Raw genomic sequence first — 19,680 nt, 5'->3', positions numbered from 1 at the left:
AGCCCCTGAGCTCTGGAGATGGACACCATGGGGCCCTTGCTCTGCATGGTCAGCTGGGTGGCTGGGAAAGGATGACCCTGAGTGCCCAAGCTGACCCCAGGTGTCCAGGAATGGTGTTATTTTGAAGAGTCTCTAAGCAGAAAGTCAAAGTAAGGCAGGGATGGAAATCATGCTGAACTGCTGCCAATCATAACTGCAGCAGCCCCTTGAAGGCTCCAGAAAGCAGAACTAGAGCTGGGGGTAGAAATCACAATAGCCAGATTCTGGCCCTAGGATATCCTAGATAATTTTGTGGTGAACTGAGGTGGACAGCTGCTGCAGGAGGGGCGGATTTCCCAGACTCTGAGAGTAACCAGAGGGTCAGGCTGCCTTGGACCAGCTCTGTGGCCCTTCCAGTCCTGGGCACCCACTGGTCCAGTCTAAAGTGAGGAAAGAACCACAGTTCCCTGTGTCCTCCTTGCTCGGGGACCCTGCGGACTGGCCAAGAACATCTTACACTGCAGGAAAGACTGTGTCCTCCCAGTAGGCATGGACGCCAGTTGGCTTTGCAAGATCAGCAAGTAGGGGTCAGTTTGTCTGGTCTGGGATGATTCAGGTCAGAGCAAATGGTCATGGTTCACAGAGGACAAAGCACTTTAAAAAAAATGATTTTCAGATGCCCTCTCTCATCACTCCTATTCAACATGCTATTGGAAGTCCTAGCCAGGGCAGTCAGGCAAGAGAAGGAAATAAAGTGCATCCAAATAGGAAGAGAGGAAGTCAACCTATCCTCGTTTGCAGACGACATGATTCTATATCTAGAAAACCCTATAGTCTCAGCCCAAAAGCTCCTTCAGCTGATAAACCACTTTAGCAAAGTTTTAGGGTACAAAACCCATGAACAGAAATCACTAGCATTTCTATACACCAACAACAGCCAAACTAAGAGCCAAATCAGGAAGGCAGTCCCATTCACAATTGCCACAAAAAGAATAAAATACTTAGAAATAGAGCTAACCAGGGAGGTGAAAGATCTCTACAGTGAGAATTATAAAACACTGCTCAAATAAATCAGAGATGATACAAACAAATGGAAAAACATTCCCTGCTCATGGATAGAAAGAATCAATATCATTAAAATGGCCATATTGCCCAAAGCAATTTATAGATTCAATGCTATTCCTATCAAACTACTAATGGCATTCTTCACAGAATGAGAAAAAAACTATTTTAAAATTCATATGGGACCAAAAAAGAGCCCACATAGCTAAGGCAATCCTAAGCAAAAAGAAGAAAGCTGGAGGCATCACATTACCCTACCTGAAACTATACTACAGGGCTACCATAACCAAAACAGCATGGTAGTGGTAGAAAAACAGGCACATAAACCAATGGAACAGAATACAGAACCCAGAAATAAGGCTGCACACCTATTACCATCTGATCTTCAACAAACCTGATAAAAATAAGCAGTAGGGAAAAGACTCCCTATTCAATAAATAGTGCCGGGATAACTGGCTAGTCATATGTAGAAGACTGAAGCTGGACTCCTTCCTTACACCGTATACAAAAATCAACTCAAGATGGTTAAAGACTTAAATGTAAAACCCCAAACTATAAAAGACCTGGAAGACAACTTAGGCAATAGCATCCTGAACACAGGAATGGAAAAAGTTTTCATAACAAAGACACCAAAAGCAATTGCAACAAAAGCAAAAATTGACAAATGGAGTCTAATTAAACGAAAGAGCTTCTGCACAGCAAAAGAAACTATCAACAGAGTAAAGAGACAACCTCCAGAATGGGAGAGAACATTTGCAACTATGCACCTGACAAAGGTCTAATATCCAGCATCTATAAGAAACTCAAACAAATTTACAAGAGAAAAACAACTCATTAAAGAGTGGGCAAAGGACATGAACAGACATTTTTCAAAAGAAAACGTACATGCAACCAAAAAGCATATGGGAAAAAGGTCAACATCACTGATCATTAGAGAAATGCAAATCCATACCATAATGAGATACCATCTCACACCAGTCAGAATGGCTATTGCTAAAAAGTAAAAAAATAACAGATGCTGTCAAGATTGCAGAGAAAAGGGAATACATATACACTGTTGGAGGGAGTATAAATTAGTTCAACCATTGTGGAAGACTGGCAATTCCTCAAAGACATAAAAACAGAACTACCATTTGACCCAGCAATCCCATTACAGGGTATATACAGAGAGGAATATAAATCATTCTACCATAAAGACACATGCACATGAATGTTCACTGCAGCTCTGTTCACAATAGCAAAGACATGGAATCAACCTTAACACTTATCGGTAACAGACCAGATAAAGAAAGTGTGGTACATATACACCATGGAACACTATGCAGCCATCAGAACGAACCAGGTCATGTCTTTTGTGGGAACATGCATGGAGCTAGAGGCCATTTTGCTTAGCAAACTAATGCAGGAATAGAAAACCAAATACTACATATTATTACTTATAAGTGGGAGCTAAATGATGAGAACTCGTGAACACAAAGAAGGAAACAGACACTGGGGTCTCCCCCTCCCCCTCCCCCTCCCCCTCTCCTTCTTCTCTTTCTTTTTACTTTTTTACAGAGTCTTGCTCTGTTGCCAGGCTGGAGTGCAGTGGTGCGACCTTGGCTCACTGCAACCTCTGCCTCCCGGGTTCAAGCAGTTCTCCTGCCTCAGCCTCCCGAGTAGCTGGGACCACAGGTGCCCGCCATCACACCCAGCTAATTTTTGTATTTTTAGTAGAGACAGACACGGTTTCACCATGTTGGCCAGGCTGGTCTCAAACTCCTGACCTCACGTGATCTGCCCACCTCAGCCTCCCAAAGTACTGGGATTACAGGTGTGAGCCACCGTGCCCGGTCAACACTGGGGTCTTCCCCCAGTTGGAGGGAGAGGAGCAGAAAAGATAACTACTGAATACTGGGTTTAATACATGGACAATGAAACAGTCTGTACAACAAATTCCCATGACACGAGTTTACCTGTATAACAAATCTGGACATGTACCCCAGAACCTAAAATAAAAGTTAAAAAAAAAAAGATTTTCCCACCTCAACCGGTGAATCATTCCATCAAGCTGTTAGTCCTTTAAACTGATAATAGGCATAGAGGATCAATGACTTTGATGGCCAAAATGAAGATGATTGTTTTTTCTAGAAACTCTGTTACGTCTGCATCTTAGAGCTCAGATGGAACCCTCCTTGCTCAGCAGCTGTCTTTCCAGAGAAGGCACAAAGGCTCACAGGTGTGCCCTGCACCTTTACGTGACCTGTGCTTTCACATTAGTGTCAGGGACTCAGGAACACAGCCAGCACCCTCCGGACCCACCCAAGGGCAGAAAGTGAGGTGACAGCATTCACTCTCCTTTGTGGCCGGGCCTGTTTTTGTCCAGTTCAGTCTCTTCCCGGGAGAGCAGGTGAGCGCCGCAGAAGCAAGAGAGCAGTGGTTCAGGAGATGACGTCCAGACCCCAAAGAGAGATGCCGGTGGGAGCACACTTGCCCCTGGAGCCTCATCTCTGCCACCAGCCAGGCACCACCTCGGTTCTGTTTTTGTAGCCTTTGGTGCATGACCTCGGGGTCCCCATGGGAGGGGCTGGCTAGCTCTGCTGGATGAGCCAGCAGCTTCCCATCACAGCCCCCAGGCGCCTTGCTCACTGGAGGGCTCAGGATTCCGTGAGCTCCTGCTTTTGCAGAGCCAGACAGGACTCTGCAGGTAAAGGAACCCTGGTCTTCGTTCTCACCTTAACGAGCATTTTTCCAACAGTAACGCTGGCTCCGTTCTGAATGTCTGAAAGTTTATATAATCGTGGTGTTAGAAGGGTATGTGGAATATTCACATTCCACGGCCTGGATTTGGCAACATGTTGCTGCATTTGGTCCCACTGTGTCTACAGACTCTAGAGGGCATATTCTGGAAACCACGCCTGAGGCTCCCGACAATGGAGGCATTTTAACAGGCAGGTCTGTCCCCTAACCGGCTCACATTCTGTCTCAGCATTTCCTTTGGGTGTTGAATTCTTCCTCTGTTCCCTGTGGTTCCTTTGAACTAGAATTTGGTGGTAAAGGCTTGATTAGATTCAGGTCCAAGGCTTTCGGGAGGAAGACGTCTGGGGACACTGTGAGCCTGCCGGTGCATCTCCCAGTGTGCGGTCCTGCTGCCCGTCATGCCCCTTGACCTCACGATCCTGCCGCCCGTCATGCCCCTTGACCTCACGATCCTGCCATCCGTCGTGCCCCTTGACCTCCTATTATGTTCTTTGTCACCTGGTTAGGAAGTGACCTCCAGAACTCCACGCATAAAAGCGTCTCTTTCCCTTCATAGGGAGTCAAAGAGGGGCTGGAGGATCACCTGTGAGGTTGCCAGCACAGTGGTCTAAGCTCTGGTTCAACAACTCACATCTTGGCTTCCGTATCTGTCAACGATTCATATCCAATCAGTTGTCTTTGGAGGTTAAACCATGTTGACTTCTCCAATGCTAATAATTCTCTACACATCATTAATGAGCGTTTGCAGTAAAGAAGGGCTTTTCCTCGTTGACTGGAAAAGAACCACAATTCCTTTTAAAAGGACAGGATAAAAGTTCAAGCATTTTTGGCCCCTATTAAATACTGAATAACTAGATTTCCTATCAGACAATTATTTCATTGCCATTTGTTTATATCATAAACATTGTAGATATTGAGGATTACAAATGGGGCATTTAACTGTGTTATGGTTGTGCTGTGGAATATTATACAGCCATTAAAAATGACGGTGTTCTACATGAATAACATGAAAAATATGCATGATATATTAAGTGGGAAAGCAAGGAAGATTTCCACATGTATAATATCCTATTTTTGTAAAAAGAAATCATACATGACTTCTGTGTATCCCATGCACGTGTACCTAAGCATGTGTAACAGTGTGTCAAAATGAACTCCTGGGGTCTCAGATTCATTACGACCCTAAGCAGGGAGGTCCTCTTCCCAAGCAAGTCCCTGATGTTGCTGGACTCAGAAGTGGTGTCCTGATAGTTACCTCTGCCTTTGGAATGCCGTGCCTCTCTCCTGTCCCCTGTGGAGAGAGAGGACTGGAAGGAAAACTTTCTCTCCTAGGTAAATGGAGCCCTGGGAGATGCCTCGTTCAGAAGGAGCTGGCCTGGGGCTGTGTCAGAGTCTGCCCAGCAGGACAAGGAAGGAGGAATCAGAACAGCAGCCTGGAGGGAGGGAGGGAGGGAGGGAGGTGACCACCCAGGCCTCTGGAGCAGGTCAGGGGCAGTCTCCCACCCTCCCCTCCAGCCCCTCACACCCTGGGCGTAGGAAGGAGAGGCCTCCCCTCTTCCCATGCAGGTTTCTGCCCCAAAGCTTATTTAATGTGTTTAGCTCCAAACTTTAATGTTTAAGTCCAAACTTAAAAAGCAGGCAAGGGTGCCTGATGCAGAGGGTCGGCCAGGAGGCAGCAAAGTAGGGCTGGATGGCCCCTGTTTAAATCTAAGCTTAAATGTTTTAAGTTTGGAGTTAAGTGTATTAAATAAGGAAACCAAATCATACCTTAAACTAGGATGGTTAGAAGATGAATTTTCAAAGAGTAGCCAGAAATACTAGGGACAGAGGCACCTGCTCATGGAGGTGACAAGTGACAAGGCCCAGCCTCTTACCCGTCCTAAATGGCTGCAGTGGGACGCAGAGACGGAGCCTGCACAGCTGCACCTGCCGCCCAGGCTGCACACTAGCCTGTTACTACTCAGGGGCGCCGACGTGAGGCCTTCACTCTTCTGCCTGTGCCGTGTTGTGTTGGAACATGTTCCCAGCGGGCAGAGATTACTTTCCTAATTTGAAAATTTACATCTGGAAAAATGCTTGGAATCTTAAAGACATATTTAAGTGAGGCATGTGTATTGTCACCTTAGATATGAAAAGTTCTAGGCTGTTTCCTGTAAAAGAATCCTGGTGGCCCAGGGCAGCCTGGTGTGATGAGACCGGGCGGTGGCCCCCTCTGTCCCCACCTTCGTGACCTGGGAGGGATCCAGGTGCGGTGGGCAGTCCCTCCTTGGTGAGCACTCCAAGGGGGACCGTCCAGCCTTGCTTTGCTGCCTCCTGGACGACCCTCTGCACCAGGCATCCTTGCCTGCTCTTCTCCCTGGTAGAAGGCTGCTCCTTATTTAAGAGACAGGTGAGGAGAATGACAAATACAGTGAGAAAAACATGAAATTGTTTTCCCATTCAGATATGTTAAGTATGAGTCTGGACTGAACCACCCCAGACCAAAATACAGAACACAGGCACGGCGGTGGTGGGAGCCCCTCCCTGTCCTGCCCGCGTCCCGCCTAGGTGGGCCGTGAGGACCCTCAGCAAGTGCAGGAAGCTCAGGAGGTGCCCCTGCAGAGGTCAGGAGCCCACGGTGGGAGACGCCACGAGGGACAAGCTCAGAGCTGGGGGTGGCGCCAGCACGCTGTCCCCTCTCCAAGGGGGACAGGCGTTTCTTCCGACCCCGTCTACTAGGCTTCGTGCATCCCTGGACGGCTCTAGGTAGGCGTGCTTTGCAAGGCTGTGCTTCCCAGGCCGGGCCCTCCTGGCCTTCAGCCAACCCGACCCCACCCTGGAGGATGTTGTGTGGAGGCTGGGGAGCAGAGGTTAGGGCGTGGCTGGGTGCCCGCAGGCTGCTTCACCTCGGGCACGACACACGTGGGAGATGGGACTGGTGGTGCCCCCTGCCCTTGGGCTTCTGGTGATGAATGAATTCCCATGTCAGAATGTTGGGGTTGTGCCCTAGGAGGGATTTGCCTCAGCCTCTGCCTTGCGCCGCTGCCTCCACAGCCCCCCATGCGGCAGGCTGGTCTGGGCATCTGCATCGGGGCTCCTATGGGTGCAGGGGGAACAGCAAGCACGAGTCCGTGTCTGGAGACACAGGCCACGTAGCGTCCTGCAGGAGCTCTGAGTGCTGCCCCCTGCAGTCGAGGCCCCGTGCACCCAGCTCTGCCTTGCGGTGCACGTGATCACCTCCTACCTGGTGTCATCTCCATTCTGCAGAGGAGCAAACCAAGGCCTAGGGTTAGCAACGTGCTCAGGGGCAGGCAGGAGCTGTAGGGCGGGACCCCTGCGTGCCTGGGCCCCATCCCTCCTCTCTCCTATGTCCACCCAGGGAGCTGCGGCCCATTGTCAGAGTTGCCGGGGGCCTGTTTAAATGGACGGCTAGGGACCACCCGGCATGGTGACCCATTCCAGCCTCTGCATTCCAAGGCTGGGCCTCAGCCCTGGGTACACTCGGAACCGCGAAGAATCCTAAAACAATAAAAACATCCTCCAGGCAAATTAAACCAGAGCCCCTGGGGCGTGGGTGTTTACAGCAGGTCGGGAGGGGTAGGGGTGGCGGCAGGGGTGGAGGTCCTGCCGGGAGCCTGGAGGGACCCAGGGCTGCATTTCAGGAGGGGCATCTGGTCACCCTCTGCCTTGCCTCCACCTGGCTCCACTCCCACAGCCTTGAATGTCCAGATCCTAAATGTGGGCTCTTGCTGCTAATTTTCCTCTGAAGGTGTGGTCTGTAGGAGTGCGCAAAGCACCGTGCAGCACGCCCAGGCCTCGGTTCTGTGCACTCGGGACTGCAGAACCCATGCCAGCGGCAGCATCCAGGAGCAGCTCTGGCACTGGCACCAAGTGACCGTGGTAACCACGTCGTTCTGGTCACAGCAGATTTTATGCAAAGAATTACCACGGTACAGGAAGGACTGTTTTTCTGGTTTCTCTTAAGGTAAGAAGAAAAGTCACTTTCTATAATGAAAGAACTTGGACCTGATCATGCATCTCTGTCTGGGCTGGAAGAGAGGGGCCAGTGGAGCCCGGCTCACGCCTGCCATTGAATGACAGCGACGTTTCTGTTTCTCTCTTCCTTCCCCTCCATCTCATTCACTGTAAACACCCACTGAAGCTGGAAGCGCTGCACAAGAGGAGGCTGGATCAGGAGGCAGGGGAGGTGGGATGCTGAGCACACTATTCTCCCACCTTGGTCTTGCTCATCAGGACCCGTGTTTTAAGCTCATTCCCTGAGATGGATCAGGCTGACTGCTTTCACATGCAGCTCCTTGAGACACAGAAAATGGTATCCAGCAGCACACTCCGTCACAACCAGGCAACCAGAATTCCTCCTGCGGGCCTTTTCCTCACGGCTATCTCCAGGAAGAATCCTGACTGTTACCGTTTGGGGCAGAAGCGGAGGGGATTGCTGAGAACTCAGCCACTCAGACATGAGGATGGGAAGGTATTTAAACATCCACTTTCGGAAGGAGTGGTCACAAGGACTTCAGCAGCCCCCCTGCAGGAAGAGAGAGACTCATCCTTCAGCCCGTTATTTGCCGTGCAAGGAGAGTATTCGATGACTGTGATGCCCCCGGCCTCTCTGAGCTCCCCGTGAGAACCAGCTGCGACTTCCTGCTCTGCCCAGATTCTGGAGGAAGATTTGTTGTTGTCACTTGAGACATAAATCAAGCTTTCTTGAATGGAGGATGTGATTCGAATTATTTGCTCCTAAATGTGTTGGAGGCAAGCTGTGATCTGAGCCGATGGCCAGTCTCAGGAGGCTTCGCTTCTCAGCTTTCCTTTTCCCACTCGCTGGTTCCTAGAGCTGCTGCCTAGCCCTGATGAGATGAAGCAGCTTCAGCTCTCATGTCCCTCCTCCCAGTCCTGCTGACACTTGGTGGTCACTGATGACAGCAGCAGGGTGGCCTCCCATGACTCGGGCCTCCTGGGCCACCCACCCTCAGCTGCCACCCTCTGTGGAGTTGCGTGTGGGGCAGGGGCAGGTGACTGAAGAAGGACGGAGGGTGTGGGGGAACCATGAGAAGATCTGGGGCACCACCTCCCAGAGCTGCCCGTTGTCCAAGGAGAGCATGAGCTGCGTGGCAAGCATGGTGCAGGAGACAACTGGAGTTGCACCCGTCTGTGTCCATGACTCAGGTCAGCAGGTGCGGCCCCACCTCCAATGTGACGTCCTGCATTGCCTTTGCGTGGTGCGGCACCGTGTGTGGTGTGCTCGCTGTTATCCTGTCTGTTCACAGGCCATACAAAGGGGTTCATCCTCATTCACGCCAGAGGTTTAAAGGCGGATCCTGGACCCACATACTTACCCTTTGGCTCCATGACCAGTGCTTTTATAGTTACAAAATCCTGGAGAAATTAGGTCACAGAAAGCCTCGTGTGTGGTAAACACTGGTGATAAAGCAAGACCCATGAGGTCTGAGACGGCAAGTGACCTGCCAGGGAAAGGGCGGCGACCCGGAGCCCGACTGGCTCGGCCGGCTCCCGCATTCCAGCCTGTGGCTCACAGCGAGTTTCCTCCCCTCTGCGAACCTGGTCTCCTCCCCAGGGTGAGGACAATCACTGGGGCTCTCACGTTCTTCAGGGAGTTGCTGGGAGGACAAAATGGAATATATGTAAAAGTCACTTCCTAGATGAGGGGGAGCATGTCGTGAGAGTCTCTTGAAATTTAATTGATGTTTCTGTCATTGAACTTGAAATAATGAGAAAATAAATCCAAATCCAGAACTCAAAGTAACACCTGTAGCGTCATCTGTGAGAGCCAGGACTTCCTAGGCAGTCTCTAGAGAGAAGGAGCGTCTTTGATACGACAGGACTGCAGGTTCCTGTAGGTTCCTCCCCACTGGGTGCACTCTCCCCTTTGGCTGGAAGGTGTCACAGAACTGAGTTCCTGCTGTGTTCCTCAGAACTCCACCTGGAGGACTTCCCGGCACACTGGTAAGAACCTGTTCTCGCAGCAGCCTTTCCTGCTGTGTTCCTCAGAACTCCACCTGGAGGACTTCCCGGCACACTGGTAAGAACGTGTTCTCGCAGCAGCCTTCCCCAAACCCGGTGTCGTTCGTTGAAGATGCTGTGAAGCCTCAGAAATGTCGGAAGGCTGCACTGTCGCAGGGTCAGTTTTTCGGAACCACTTAGTCTACAATGTCTTTTTTAGGAGACTAAGCTGATTTTCAAGCAAAAAGTTAGGAGGCCACCACTGCCAGTCGACATCGGAAGTCATTCGTTGCCTGGAAGCTTCCAGCCCCCTGACCGGCCCCTGTGACTGACCATCGGTCACTGCCCACTCTGCCCACTTGCTTCCCTGAACGCATTGACCATGCGGGCACTGACCATGCTGGTGCCAACCCACTGCGGGGCCCTCTGGAGGGCCCGTGTGACTCTGCTCCACCCGCTGTGTGCTTCCCAGGAAGATTTGCTCCCGGTTACGTGTGGCTATGGCACAAATCTCCTGAAACTTGGCTTCAAAATTAGTAGTTGGCTCCTCCCAAGGCTCTGAGGTTGGCCCAGAAGGTTCTGCCCACATCACCCAAGCTGTTCCTTCCCTACATTCAGCAGGTGCCTAAGCCTTGCTTCTCCCTGCAGCCTCTCCAACCGGGGCTCCCACCAACTGCTCCGACCCTTCCATGATGACCACCTTCCAGAAGGCAGCAGAGCCTGTCAGTCCGAGTGGTCAGCACAGGTCATGGGGCCACACAGCAGGGTAGGGACAAGACCCCACTTCCACTGGGTGGAGCTGGTGTGCATGGGATGGGAGGAGCTCACAGCAGCCCTGGGAGACCTTGCTGTTTACAAATTGATGCCTCACACCTGCTGCCTGACTACTTAGCTAAACGCAGCCTAAGCTGGTATATGAAAGGAAGCACGTGGCCCCACACAGGAAGCTGACTTGTGTGCTCAGGAAAGACTGGAAGCAGCAGCAGAATCGGAGGTGAGAAGGGCAGCTGTAGGGTGTGGGGCAGTTCGGACACCAGCTTTGCCAGCCTGAGTTCCTCCACTCCCAGCACCCTGACCTTGGAGGTTGCAGGCAGCACATCAGGGGCATGGTCTGAAAAGGCCAAGGGGCGACCCAGCCAGCAAGCCTGAGCTCGGGGCTTTGGTGACACATTCTAAGCACTAGTGGTGACACACTTTGCTGTGTTCTCATTAAGGTGAGATGTCCAAAGCAGACGGACTGCAGTCCTGTTTCAGCCAGGCTTGCCCGCGAGGCCCTGGCTGTCACTTTGGGTGAGAGGCTGCTGAGATCAGAGGAGGCTCCTTCTCTACCCCTCGGCCAAGTTTTGAAAGATGAAGATTGGGGTGATAAGTGAAACAACTTTATCATTTATATTGATTCATAAGTGTTTTGGATTATTTATGTGGGACATTTTAGCTAAAGACCCATGACCCAGAGAAGCGGCTCCTCTGAGCTTCTGCCTTGGTGTGCGAGCCAAAGGATTTCATTGCTCTTTTCTCTCTCTCTTTGCTTCCTGATTTGTGAGACAGGCTTGCTGGGTTTGTGTTGCATTTGTCTAACTCTGACCCTAGACAGTGCTGTCCAGTAGAATTTCCCATGGTGGTGGAAATGCCGGTGTGATGGCTACCAGCCATGTTCCACTGTGGAACATTCGAATGTGGAGGGTGCAACTGAGGAACCAAACCTTTAACTGCATCTCATTTTAATTAGCTTTCATTTAAATGGCCATGTGAGACTAGTGGTTGCCATACAGAAAGTACAGTTCTAGGGTTTTTTCTCTACTTTTTTACCACTTTATACCTCTTAGTTCATTTTTTTAAATCTGCTGTTTTAGCTGAAACTTATAACACACTGTTGAATAATGGATTGCAAGTACCCAACCTAGCTCCTCAGTTGTACAATTGTGTTTAAACATGTCTAATATTTGCTCGCTCTTTCTTTCTCTTCTTCTTCCCTGCCCCCTCCCTCCCTCCCTCCCTTCTTCCTTTCTCTTTCTCTCACCCTTTCTCTCTTTCTTTTTTTTCTTTCTTTCCTCTTTTCTTTTCTTTGAGACAGGGCCTCACTCAGTCACCCAGGCTGAACTCAAGCTCCTGGGCTCAAGCGATCCTCCTGCCTCAGCCTCCTGGGTGGCTGGGACTGCAGGCACTTACCACGGTGTCTGGCTTAGGGCTTGCTATTTTTAACAAATATTCTCTGTGATGTTAAGGGAGTCTCATTATTTCATTCTTTTATTTAGGGCTTTAAATAAATTAGAAATGGTCACTGAATTTCACCAAGTAACTTTTCAGAGTCTATTGATACAAACATTTTCCACTTTTCAGAGCAACCTTTGATTTTATGATCACCATCTCGAAAACCTAGGTTGCCACCAGAGCTTAACAAGTCCCATTTCCCTGACTGCCTTATCTGAGCACTTTTGTTTGTTTCTCACTACCTTCATCGCAAATCCTTTGTTTCATGAAATCTCGGCTGCCCACTGCTTTCCAAACGAACAGGCGTCTCCACGTGGCTGTGCTTCTCTCGGGGGTGGCCCCTGCCTGCCTCCCCTTCTCTTCCCATGCCATCCTGTGACTCGGCGCAGACTCCTACAGAAAGACTTGTTGCCTCTTCCGAATTTCGCTGCCTCTCCCAGATTCGCTGCGCTGAATTTGAATCACTTACGTCTGACACTGAACTGATGGCCTGTTCATGCACTATTTTGCTTTGGCCTGCACAATGTTTCTTAAAAATGTAAACATTTAAAAATGGGTATCTTAATATTATGATACACTTTAAATGCTAGTTTTCAACAAAGAGTGCATTTGTAAAGTTGTAAAAGGCAAATGATACTACAAGGCTGAATGAAGATAATAGTCTCCGGCCCCTCCTCGGCCCCTCCTCGGCCCCAGTTCTCAGCCCTATGGCAGCATCTCTTTCATCTCTTCTCTGGTATTTATTTTATTTCTAAACAGCATGCTTATTTATGCTCCTGTTTCTTTTCTTTCTTCCTCCCAATTTACGTCAGTGTCCATTAGATTTATAACAAGAATAAAGATCTCTCTCTCCTGTGCCGTTCTCACCACCCAAGCATAATTTATCATCCCGCCAGCCCCCTGATGGACTCACCTCACATTGCTGGTGTACATTATTGCCGTCACAGTTGAGCCACATAATATTCGGCATTTCCTTTCTTCAGAACTTTGTGCTTTTCCTCGTTTTTCTGTTGCTGGGTTTTTCACCTACCTGCAAATAATTAGGCATCAAACCTCGGGCCAGAACAGCAACAGCAAAACACTCTCAGGACACTGCACGCATGAGGTGGTCTCAGGGTTCCATTTTTGTCTCCTAGAGCCACTCCCTCTGGAGTCCCCCTCCTTGTCCAGATGGGATCCTCGGGCTGGGGCCTGGCCCCAGGCACGCACTGTGGGCCGCCTGCTCACACAGTCGGGGTCCTCGGGCGGGGTCTGGCTCCAGGAAGGCGCCCTGAGTCTCCTCCTCACAGTCGAGATCCGGTCCCAGGTAGGCCCCCTGAGCCTCCTCCTCACAGACAGAGTCGGTCCCAGGTAGGCGCCCTGAGCCTCCTCCTCACAGTCGAGATCCGGTCCCACGTAGGCCCCCTGAGCCTCCTCCTCACAGACAGAGTCGGTCCCAGGTAGGCGCCGTGAGTCTCCTCCTCACAGTCGAGATCCGGTCCCAGATAGGCCCCCTGAGCCTCCTCCTCACAGACAGAGTCGGTCCCAGGAAGGCGCCGTGAGTCTCCTCCTCACAGTCGAGATCGGGTCCCAGGAAGGCCCCTTGAGCCTCCTCCTCACAGACAGAGTCGGTCCCAGGTAGGCGCCCCAAGACTCCTCCTCACAGTCGGGGCTCTCGGCCGGGCCGGTCCCAGGTAGGTGCGTGGCCCGGCCTCCAGGAGGCTGCAGTCTCAGAGCCCGGGACTCCACCTGGAGGCGGTTCCCTGCAGCGTCCTCCGCTCGTGCCAGTGCGGGGGGCACCGATGGCCTGTCTCTCGCATCTCCCCCTCCTCTGCCTGGCTGTTTAACACAGTTGCTTCTGTCTGCAAGGCCGTAGGGACATCTCTTGGTGCTGCCCTTTCAAATTTTTGGCTGTCCTTTCCGTGAGGTTGAGCAGCTGAGGGAGAAACTACTACATTCCCTCCTGGCGGCTGTTGCCGGAAGGTTGCAGCCTGTGCCACGCGTGTGCCCCGCACTGTGGCTGTGCTTCCGGCTGCGCTTCCGGCTGCACTTCCGGCTGCACTTCCGGCTGCTAGCTCAGCAGCAGCAGGGGTCCTGACGCCCTCCAGTCCGCGTCCTCACATCCTGACAGCTTCTAGCTCTGTTCCCTCAGGTGCGGTTCAATAAAGGAACAAATGAACGGAAGGCTTTACCTAGACATTAAAGGGGTCAGATGACAAGCTCTAGACATTTGAATCAAATCCTACTATAATGCAAAGACGGTTTGATGTGGTATGAATTTAGTATCTCTGTTGCAATTTAAAGCAGCAATTAGTATTATACAATATATAATTATTGCATTATAATTTATATTATGTATTAGTTATCTTATTATATATTATCTTATTTATTGTGTATTTATTGAGACAAGGTCTCGCTCTGTCGCCCGGGCTGGAGTGCAGTGGCATGATCTTTACTCACTGCAACCTCGACCTCCCAGGCTCAAGTGATCCTCCCACCTCAGCCTCCCAAGTAGCTGGGACTATAGGCATGCTCTGTTACCTCCAGCGAATTTTTTAATATTTTCTGTAGAGATGGGGTCTCGCTATGTTGCCCACGCTGGTCTTGAAGTCTTGGGCTCAAGGGATCATCCTGCCTCAGCCTGCCAAAATGTTGAGATTATAAACATGAGTCACCACACCCAGCCCATTGTTTTAAAATAGCAATATCATATAATTATTACTTTTTGTGTGTGTGACTGAGTTTTGCTTTGTCACCTAAGCTGGAGTGCAATGGTGTGATCTCGGCTCACTGCAACCTCCGCCTCCTGGGTTCAAGCAATTCTCCTCCCTTAGCCTCCCGAGTAGCTGGGATTACAGGCGTGTACCATCACAACCAGCTAATTTTTGTATTTTCAGTAGAGACGGGGTTTCACCATGTTGGCCAGGCTGGTCTCGCACTCCTGACCTCAAATGATCCACCAACCTCGGCCTCCCAACGCGCTGGGATTACAGGCGTGAGTCACTGCACCCAGCCATTACTATTATCAAGGCAGAAATTTGTCATTTTGTGGCAAAAAGCTGAACCTTCAAAATAACCAGCCACAAAACTGCCAGAGCTTGCTGTTTTATAGGAGATGGACAGAACTTGGCTGATCACGTGCAGAGTCTTCACTTAGAGGCCTAGACATCTTCACTTTCCTCTCCACCTTGTTCACTCTTGGCTAGGAACCCCATCCTGACACCTCTCCACCACCTGCCCTACACACCAGAGTGAGAGGTGCTTGGTTTATGAACTTAGCACTTAAATAACTCTACTGCTTAGACTCTAAGCAGCCTTACACGGGCGCTCACGCCTGGTGGGCCTGAGGCACTTCTGAAGTTTCTAGTGATGCATTTATATTTGATCACTTGTTTTGAACATTTTAAAAGAAAATCAACATTTTCTTTAAACATGTTAACATTAATGTAATAGGAATTTATGTACTTACTCTAATATTGGTATGTAATTTTATTTTATAATAAATATATTTTCACTTTTGTTGAAAGTATTTAGAAACTATTTTCATCTGCAAAACTTAGCTCATGGCCAACTTTTCAGAGACATTTCTGTATTCTTGAAAGTAAAACACTCCTGTGTTCACACCAAAGCTGTGTGTTCTCCATGGATGTATTCCTACAGTTATTGCACAGGTCTGGGTGGCATACGCTGAAAGGAAAACTGATGTTTGTTTGCTTGTTTGTTTGTCTGTTAGTTTTTACCGAGGCCAGCACATTGCTTTTCTGATATTGAGGTTTAAGTATAAGATAAAATTTTAGAGGTCTCAAATATAGTGTAAATACCATGGACAAGTAGGAAAAAGTACTGGATTTAAACATGGATTCCATCACTGTTGTGTGATATTGAGAAGTCATTAAATGTGCATCTGGAAGATAATTAATGCAATATTTTTATATCTTACCTTCACCAGGTGGTTATTAAGACCAACTAAGAGGTCTAAAAATGTTTAAGCTATGCATTATGCAAATTATTTGATAACTCCATGCAGGTAACCTAAGATTTTGTTGCCAATAAGGCATCTTGACAGTGAAAAATCAACCAAATATTATCAAATACTTCAATTTGCAAATAATCATTGAAGTCAGATTCCACAGAAGCACAAGCACACTTTCCCCGGGCGTCACCCTCCCCGACGGGCCCTTGCACTAATACCCAGAGGTGCCCACTTTGTCACACTGGGAAATGCTGATCACAAGAAGTAATGATTCTCTTAAAATTCAGAAGGTACATGGTATACACTGAATTACCCAAATGCTTTCTACCACCATGTGGTTATTCCTCCAAAGCTCACTGAGATGAACCCACAAGCTAACTATAGTCTCAATAATTGCATTGGTGCAAGTATGTTTCACAGAAAAGGAGTTCGCGAGGCAGTCATCTCATGAATGGCATTTCCGTTTGTGATGCTTCTTTCACCTTGCACCCGTCTCACTCTGCTTCTCTCCTTCCAGCCTGCAGTGGCGTCTGGGACAACATCACATGCTGGCGGCCTGCCAACGTGGGAGAGACGGTCACGGTGCCCTGCCCAAAAGTCTTCAGCAATTTTTACAGCAAAGCAGGTACTGTCCGTGGGTTGCGTTCCTGAGCTCCTACGTGTTTTCATCTGAGCGTCCATGTTTTCCATCCAAGAAGCAGGAACATCACTTTCCTTCAGGCATCTCCTGCCACCCTGGGGGTCAGGAAACAGCTGTGGCATATTGGGGTGAGTGCCCATCTTAGGGAGCAGAAGGGCATCACCTGCCTTCAGCCAAACCCCAGAGAGCAGGGCAACTACAGGGAAAGAACCAGGTTAGACAGGAGCCACATGGGGACCAAAGCGTGGGAAACATGCATGAGAGCGGAGGGGAGGCGAGGGGGGCATAAAGGAGGCTCCCTCCTCCTGCTGAGTCGGCCTGCGAACCCGGAGAGCACGCTCTGGAAGTTTCTGGGAAGTGAGACGTGTGGCACCCAGAGCCTCCATGCTCAGGGCAGAGGCCCCAGGACGCACCTAGTTTACCGAACCCATTCCCCCGACCTCCCTGCCGCCTCACGGGTTTGATGCTGCCTGGAATTTGCAGTTCCTCTGGGCTTCCAGGCTCCTCCTCGGCACCCGGGGCATGCTCTATATGCAGTGCAGCAAATATCTCTTGGCTGAATCCTGAGAGAAGGGTTTTGTTTGTTTTTGTGAGTGATTCAGATTTTCACAGTGTGAAGAAATCTATTTAGAAAAATAGAAAACATAAACATCTGGAAACAAAAAGTATAATACTTTGAAACACTATGGAGAATTTGCTTTTATCTTAGACAGAGGTTAAAGGGTAAGGACTTTGGGAAGTAGTAATGCTGTAGTGTTTGAAAGCAGAGTATTGGAAAAGAGATTGGGACAGAGGAGAAGGAGATTCCGAAAGGAAGATTTTGACTTTCTCACCCCGAGTTGCCAGCAGAGCAGCCTGGAGGTGGGGACTGTACTTGCGTTAGCATCATTACCCACCCGTGACTTAGAACTGAAGTCACTTTAGAGAATCTGAACTTTAAGAACTGTTCCCTCCAATCAGTAGCATTTCTACTGAGCAGCTTGGGCTGCATCCTTTCTTCTGGAGCTCTGGAGAGAATTGGCAGGACTCCGGCTTTTCCTAGTCGATGGCATGGTTCTGAGGCTTCCAGAAAGCACCCAGCAGCCTGGTAGTTTGCACACTGGCAAACACCAAAATACAGTCCGGCGTCTGCCAGACAGAAGCCATCTGGGCACCAGGCGCCCAGGTCAGTGAGGCTCTGGCCCTGCCTGGAAGCATCCTGCGCCCCCTGGAAGTGTGAAAACTCCCAGTCGGTTTTGGGTTAAATACTTATTCCACCTTTTTCCCAAGCAGGGAGCATGACACCACCTTGCTATTGTGAGGAAACCTGTAGTGTTTCCCCAAGTCTGAGTAGTCGCAGCTAGATGATCTGAAATGCAGGGGAAATATGCTGCTACTTTTTCAACCCGTCAGAAAAACGTGAGCTATGCAATGACATGCACAAACCGTGGACAGATGGTCCCCATGGAATGTCCGCCTGGAATTCATCCCTGGGGCATTAAATGGGCATCCTTTGCAAATACTTAGAGAGATGTGGATGTGACTGGGGGCCAAGCAGGACTGGGGTGAAACCACCTGGCATCGTACCACAGGGGCTGAGGCTTCAGAGACTAAATTCGGCAGGGATAACTGGAGTCTCCTGAAATGAAATGAAAGTCAGGTTCGCATCTGCGTGGTGCTCTGTGGTCTACAGAACACCCCACATGTGATGGCTGCTCCTCCCATGACCTATAAGGAAAGTTGGGTCACAGAACACACGTGGAATCATTTCCGCCCACAACCCAGGTATTCCAGAAATAAGTCACGATTCTAATGAAGCGTTGTTTTCTCTCTTGATTTCTCATCCTTCCAGCAGGTGGGAGGTTTGGGGCTGTCTGTCCTGCGCTAGGCAGGTGGCCTCTGGGCATCATCACGCGTGCCCGGCTCATCATCACAGTGACCAGCATACTGGCACCCTCCATCTCTGTGCCAGGCGGGACCATGGGCCGTGTCCAGAAGCAGTGGGCAGCTCCTTCCGCAGGTCCTAACCCTGCCCTGCAGCGGTGGGACCCGGGATGCAGGTGCTCTCCCCACCCGGGCTGGACTTTACCGCTGCTGCTTGGGGAAAGCTGTGAGGATCGGGTGCTTCGGGCATTTCCTGCCCCATCCCCTCCAGGAGGCAATGAGCCAGCTGTCTGCATAGAGGGGAAAAAGGAAGCAGGAGCCAGGATGAGAGGCACAAGGACTCATTACCGGGAGGACAGCCTTCCGTGAACAGCTCCTGTTCAAGCCCCATGCTCAGGGCCCAGGAGGCAGCTCCAACAGCTGTGTGCTGGCCTCTCTCCCTTGACTTGCTTTCTGGGTTTCCAGTTGCTCCTGGTGCCCACTTGCCAATTCTGCATGGCACTGTTGTAGCCAGACCCAGGGCAGCAGCTCAGCCGCCCATCCAGCACAGGTGTAGGGCCAGGTGTGGTTCTGAGCCTTTAAAGGGGCGTCAGCACATCCCCCAGTGGAGGATGATGTAGCCTCATGGGGCTTGGAATAGTCGCTGAGAGCACTGAAGTCCTAAGGGAGGCCTTCAAGTATTCGTCATCTTGCAAGTGGGCGAGAGCGTGCCCCCGCGCCCCACAGCCTTTCTTTGCATCTCCCTGGCCTCTCTGCACTTCCCTGGCCTCTCTCTGTACCTCCCTGGCCTCTCTGCCCCTGTATGGTCTCTGTCTGCACCTCCCTGGCCTCTCTCTGTATCTCCCTGGCCTCTCTCCACACCTCCCTGGCCTCTCTCTGCATCTCCCTGGCCTCTCTCTGTACCTCCCTGGCCTCTCTCTGCATCTCCCTGGCCTCTCTCTGCATCTCCCTGGCCTCTCTCCGCACCTCCCTGGCCTCTCTCTGCATCTCCCTGGCCTCTCTCTGTACCTCCCTGGCCTCTCTCTGCATCTCCCTGGCCTCTCTCCGCATCTCCCTGGCCTCTCTCTGCATCTCCCTGGCCTCTCTCTGCCCTTCCCTGGCCTCTCTCTGCATCTCCCTGGCGTCTCTCTGCATCTCCCTGGCCTCTCTGTACCTCCCTGGCCTCTCTACCCCTGGATGGTCTCTGTCTGCACCTCCCTGGCCTCTCTCTGCATCTCCCTGGCCTCTCTCTGCACCTCCCTGGCCTCTCTCTGCATCTCCCTGGCCTCTCTCC

The 19,680-nt window shown here is 50.5% G+C and overlaps 1 protein-coding gene across 1 annotated transcript in view; it reads left to right on the top strand.

The window, feature by feature from the left end:
* The window catches only part of VIPR2 (vasoactive intestinal peptide receptor 2), a 123,019-nt gene that overhangs the window by 41,436 nt on the left and 61,903 nt on the right, over positions 1-19,680 (top strand). Inside the window, exon 15 of the mRNA XM_011941604.1 lies at positions 16,422-16,529. Within this exon, the coding sequence (XP_011796994.1) occupies positions 16,422-16,529 (108 nt within the window). The remainder of the gene's footprint in view (positions 1-16,421; positions 16,530-19,680) is intronic.

This window comes from Colobus angolensis, unplaced genomic scaffold, assembly GCF_000951035.1.
Source record: "Colobus angolensis palliatus isolate OR3802 unplaced genomic scaffold, Cang.pa_1.0 Scaffold2, whole genome shotgun sequence".
NCBI lineage: Eukaryota > Metazoa > Chordata > Mammalia > Primates > Cercopithecidae > Colobus > Colobus angolensis.
The sequence above is the reverse complement of the archived record's forward strand: the minus strand, read 5'-3'. Positions and strand labels throughout refer to the sequence as shown.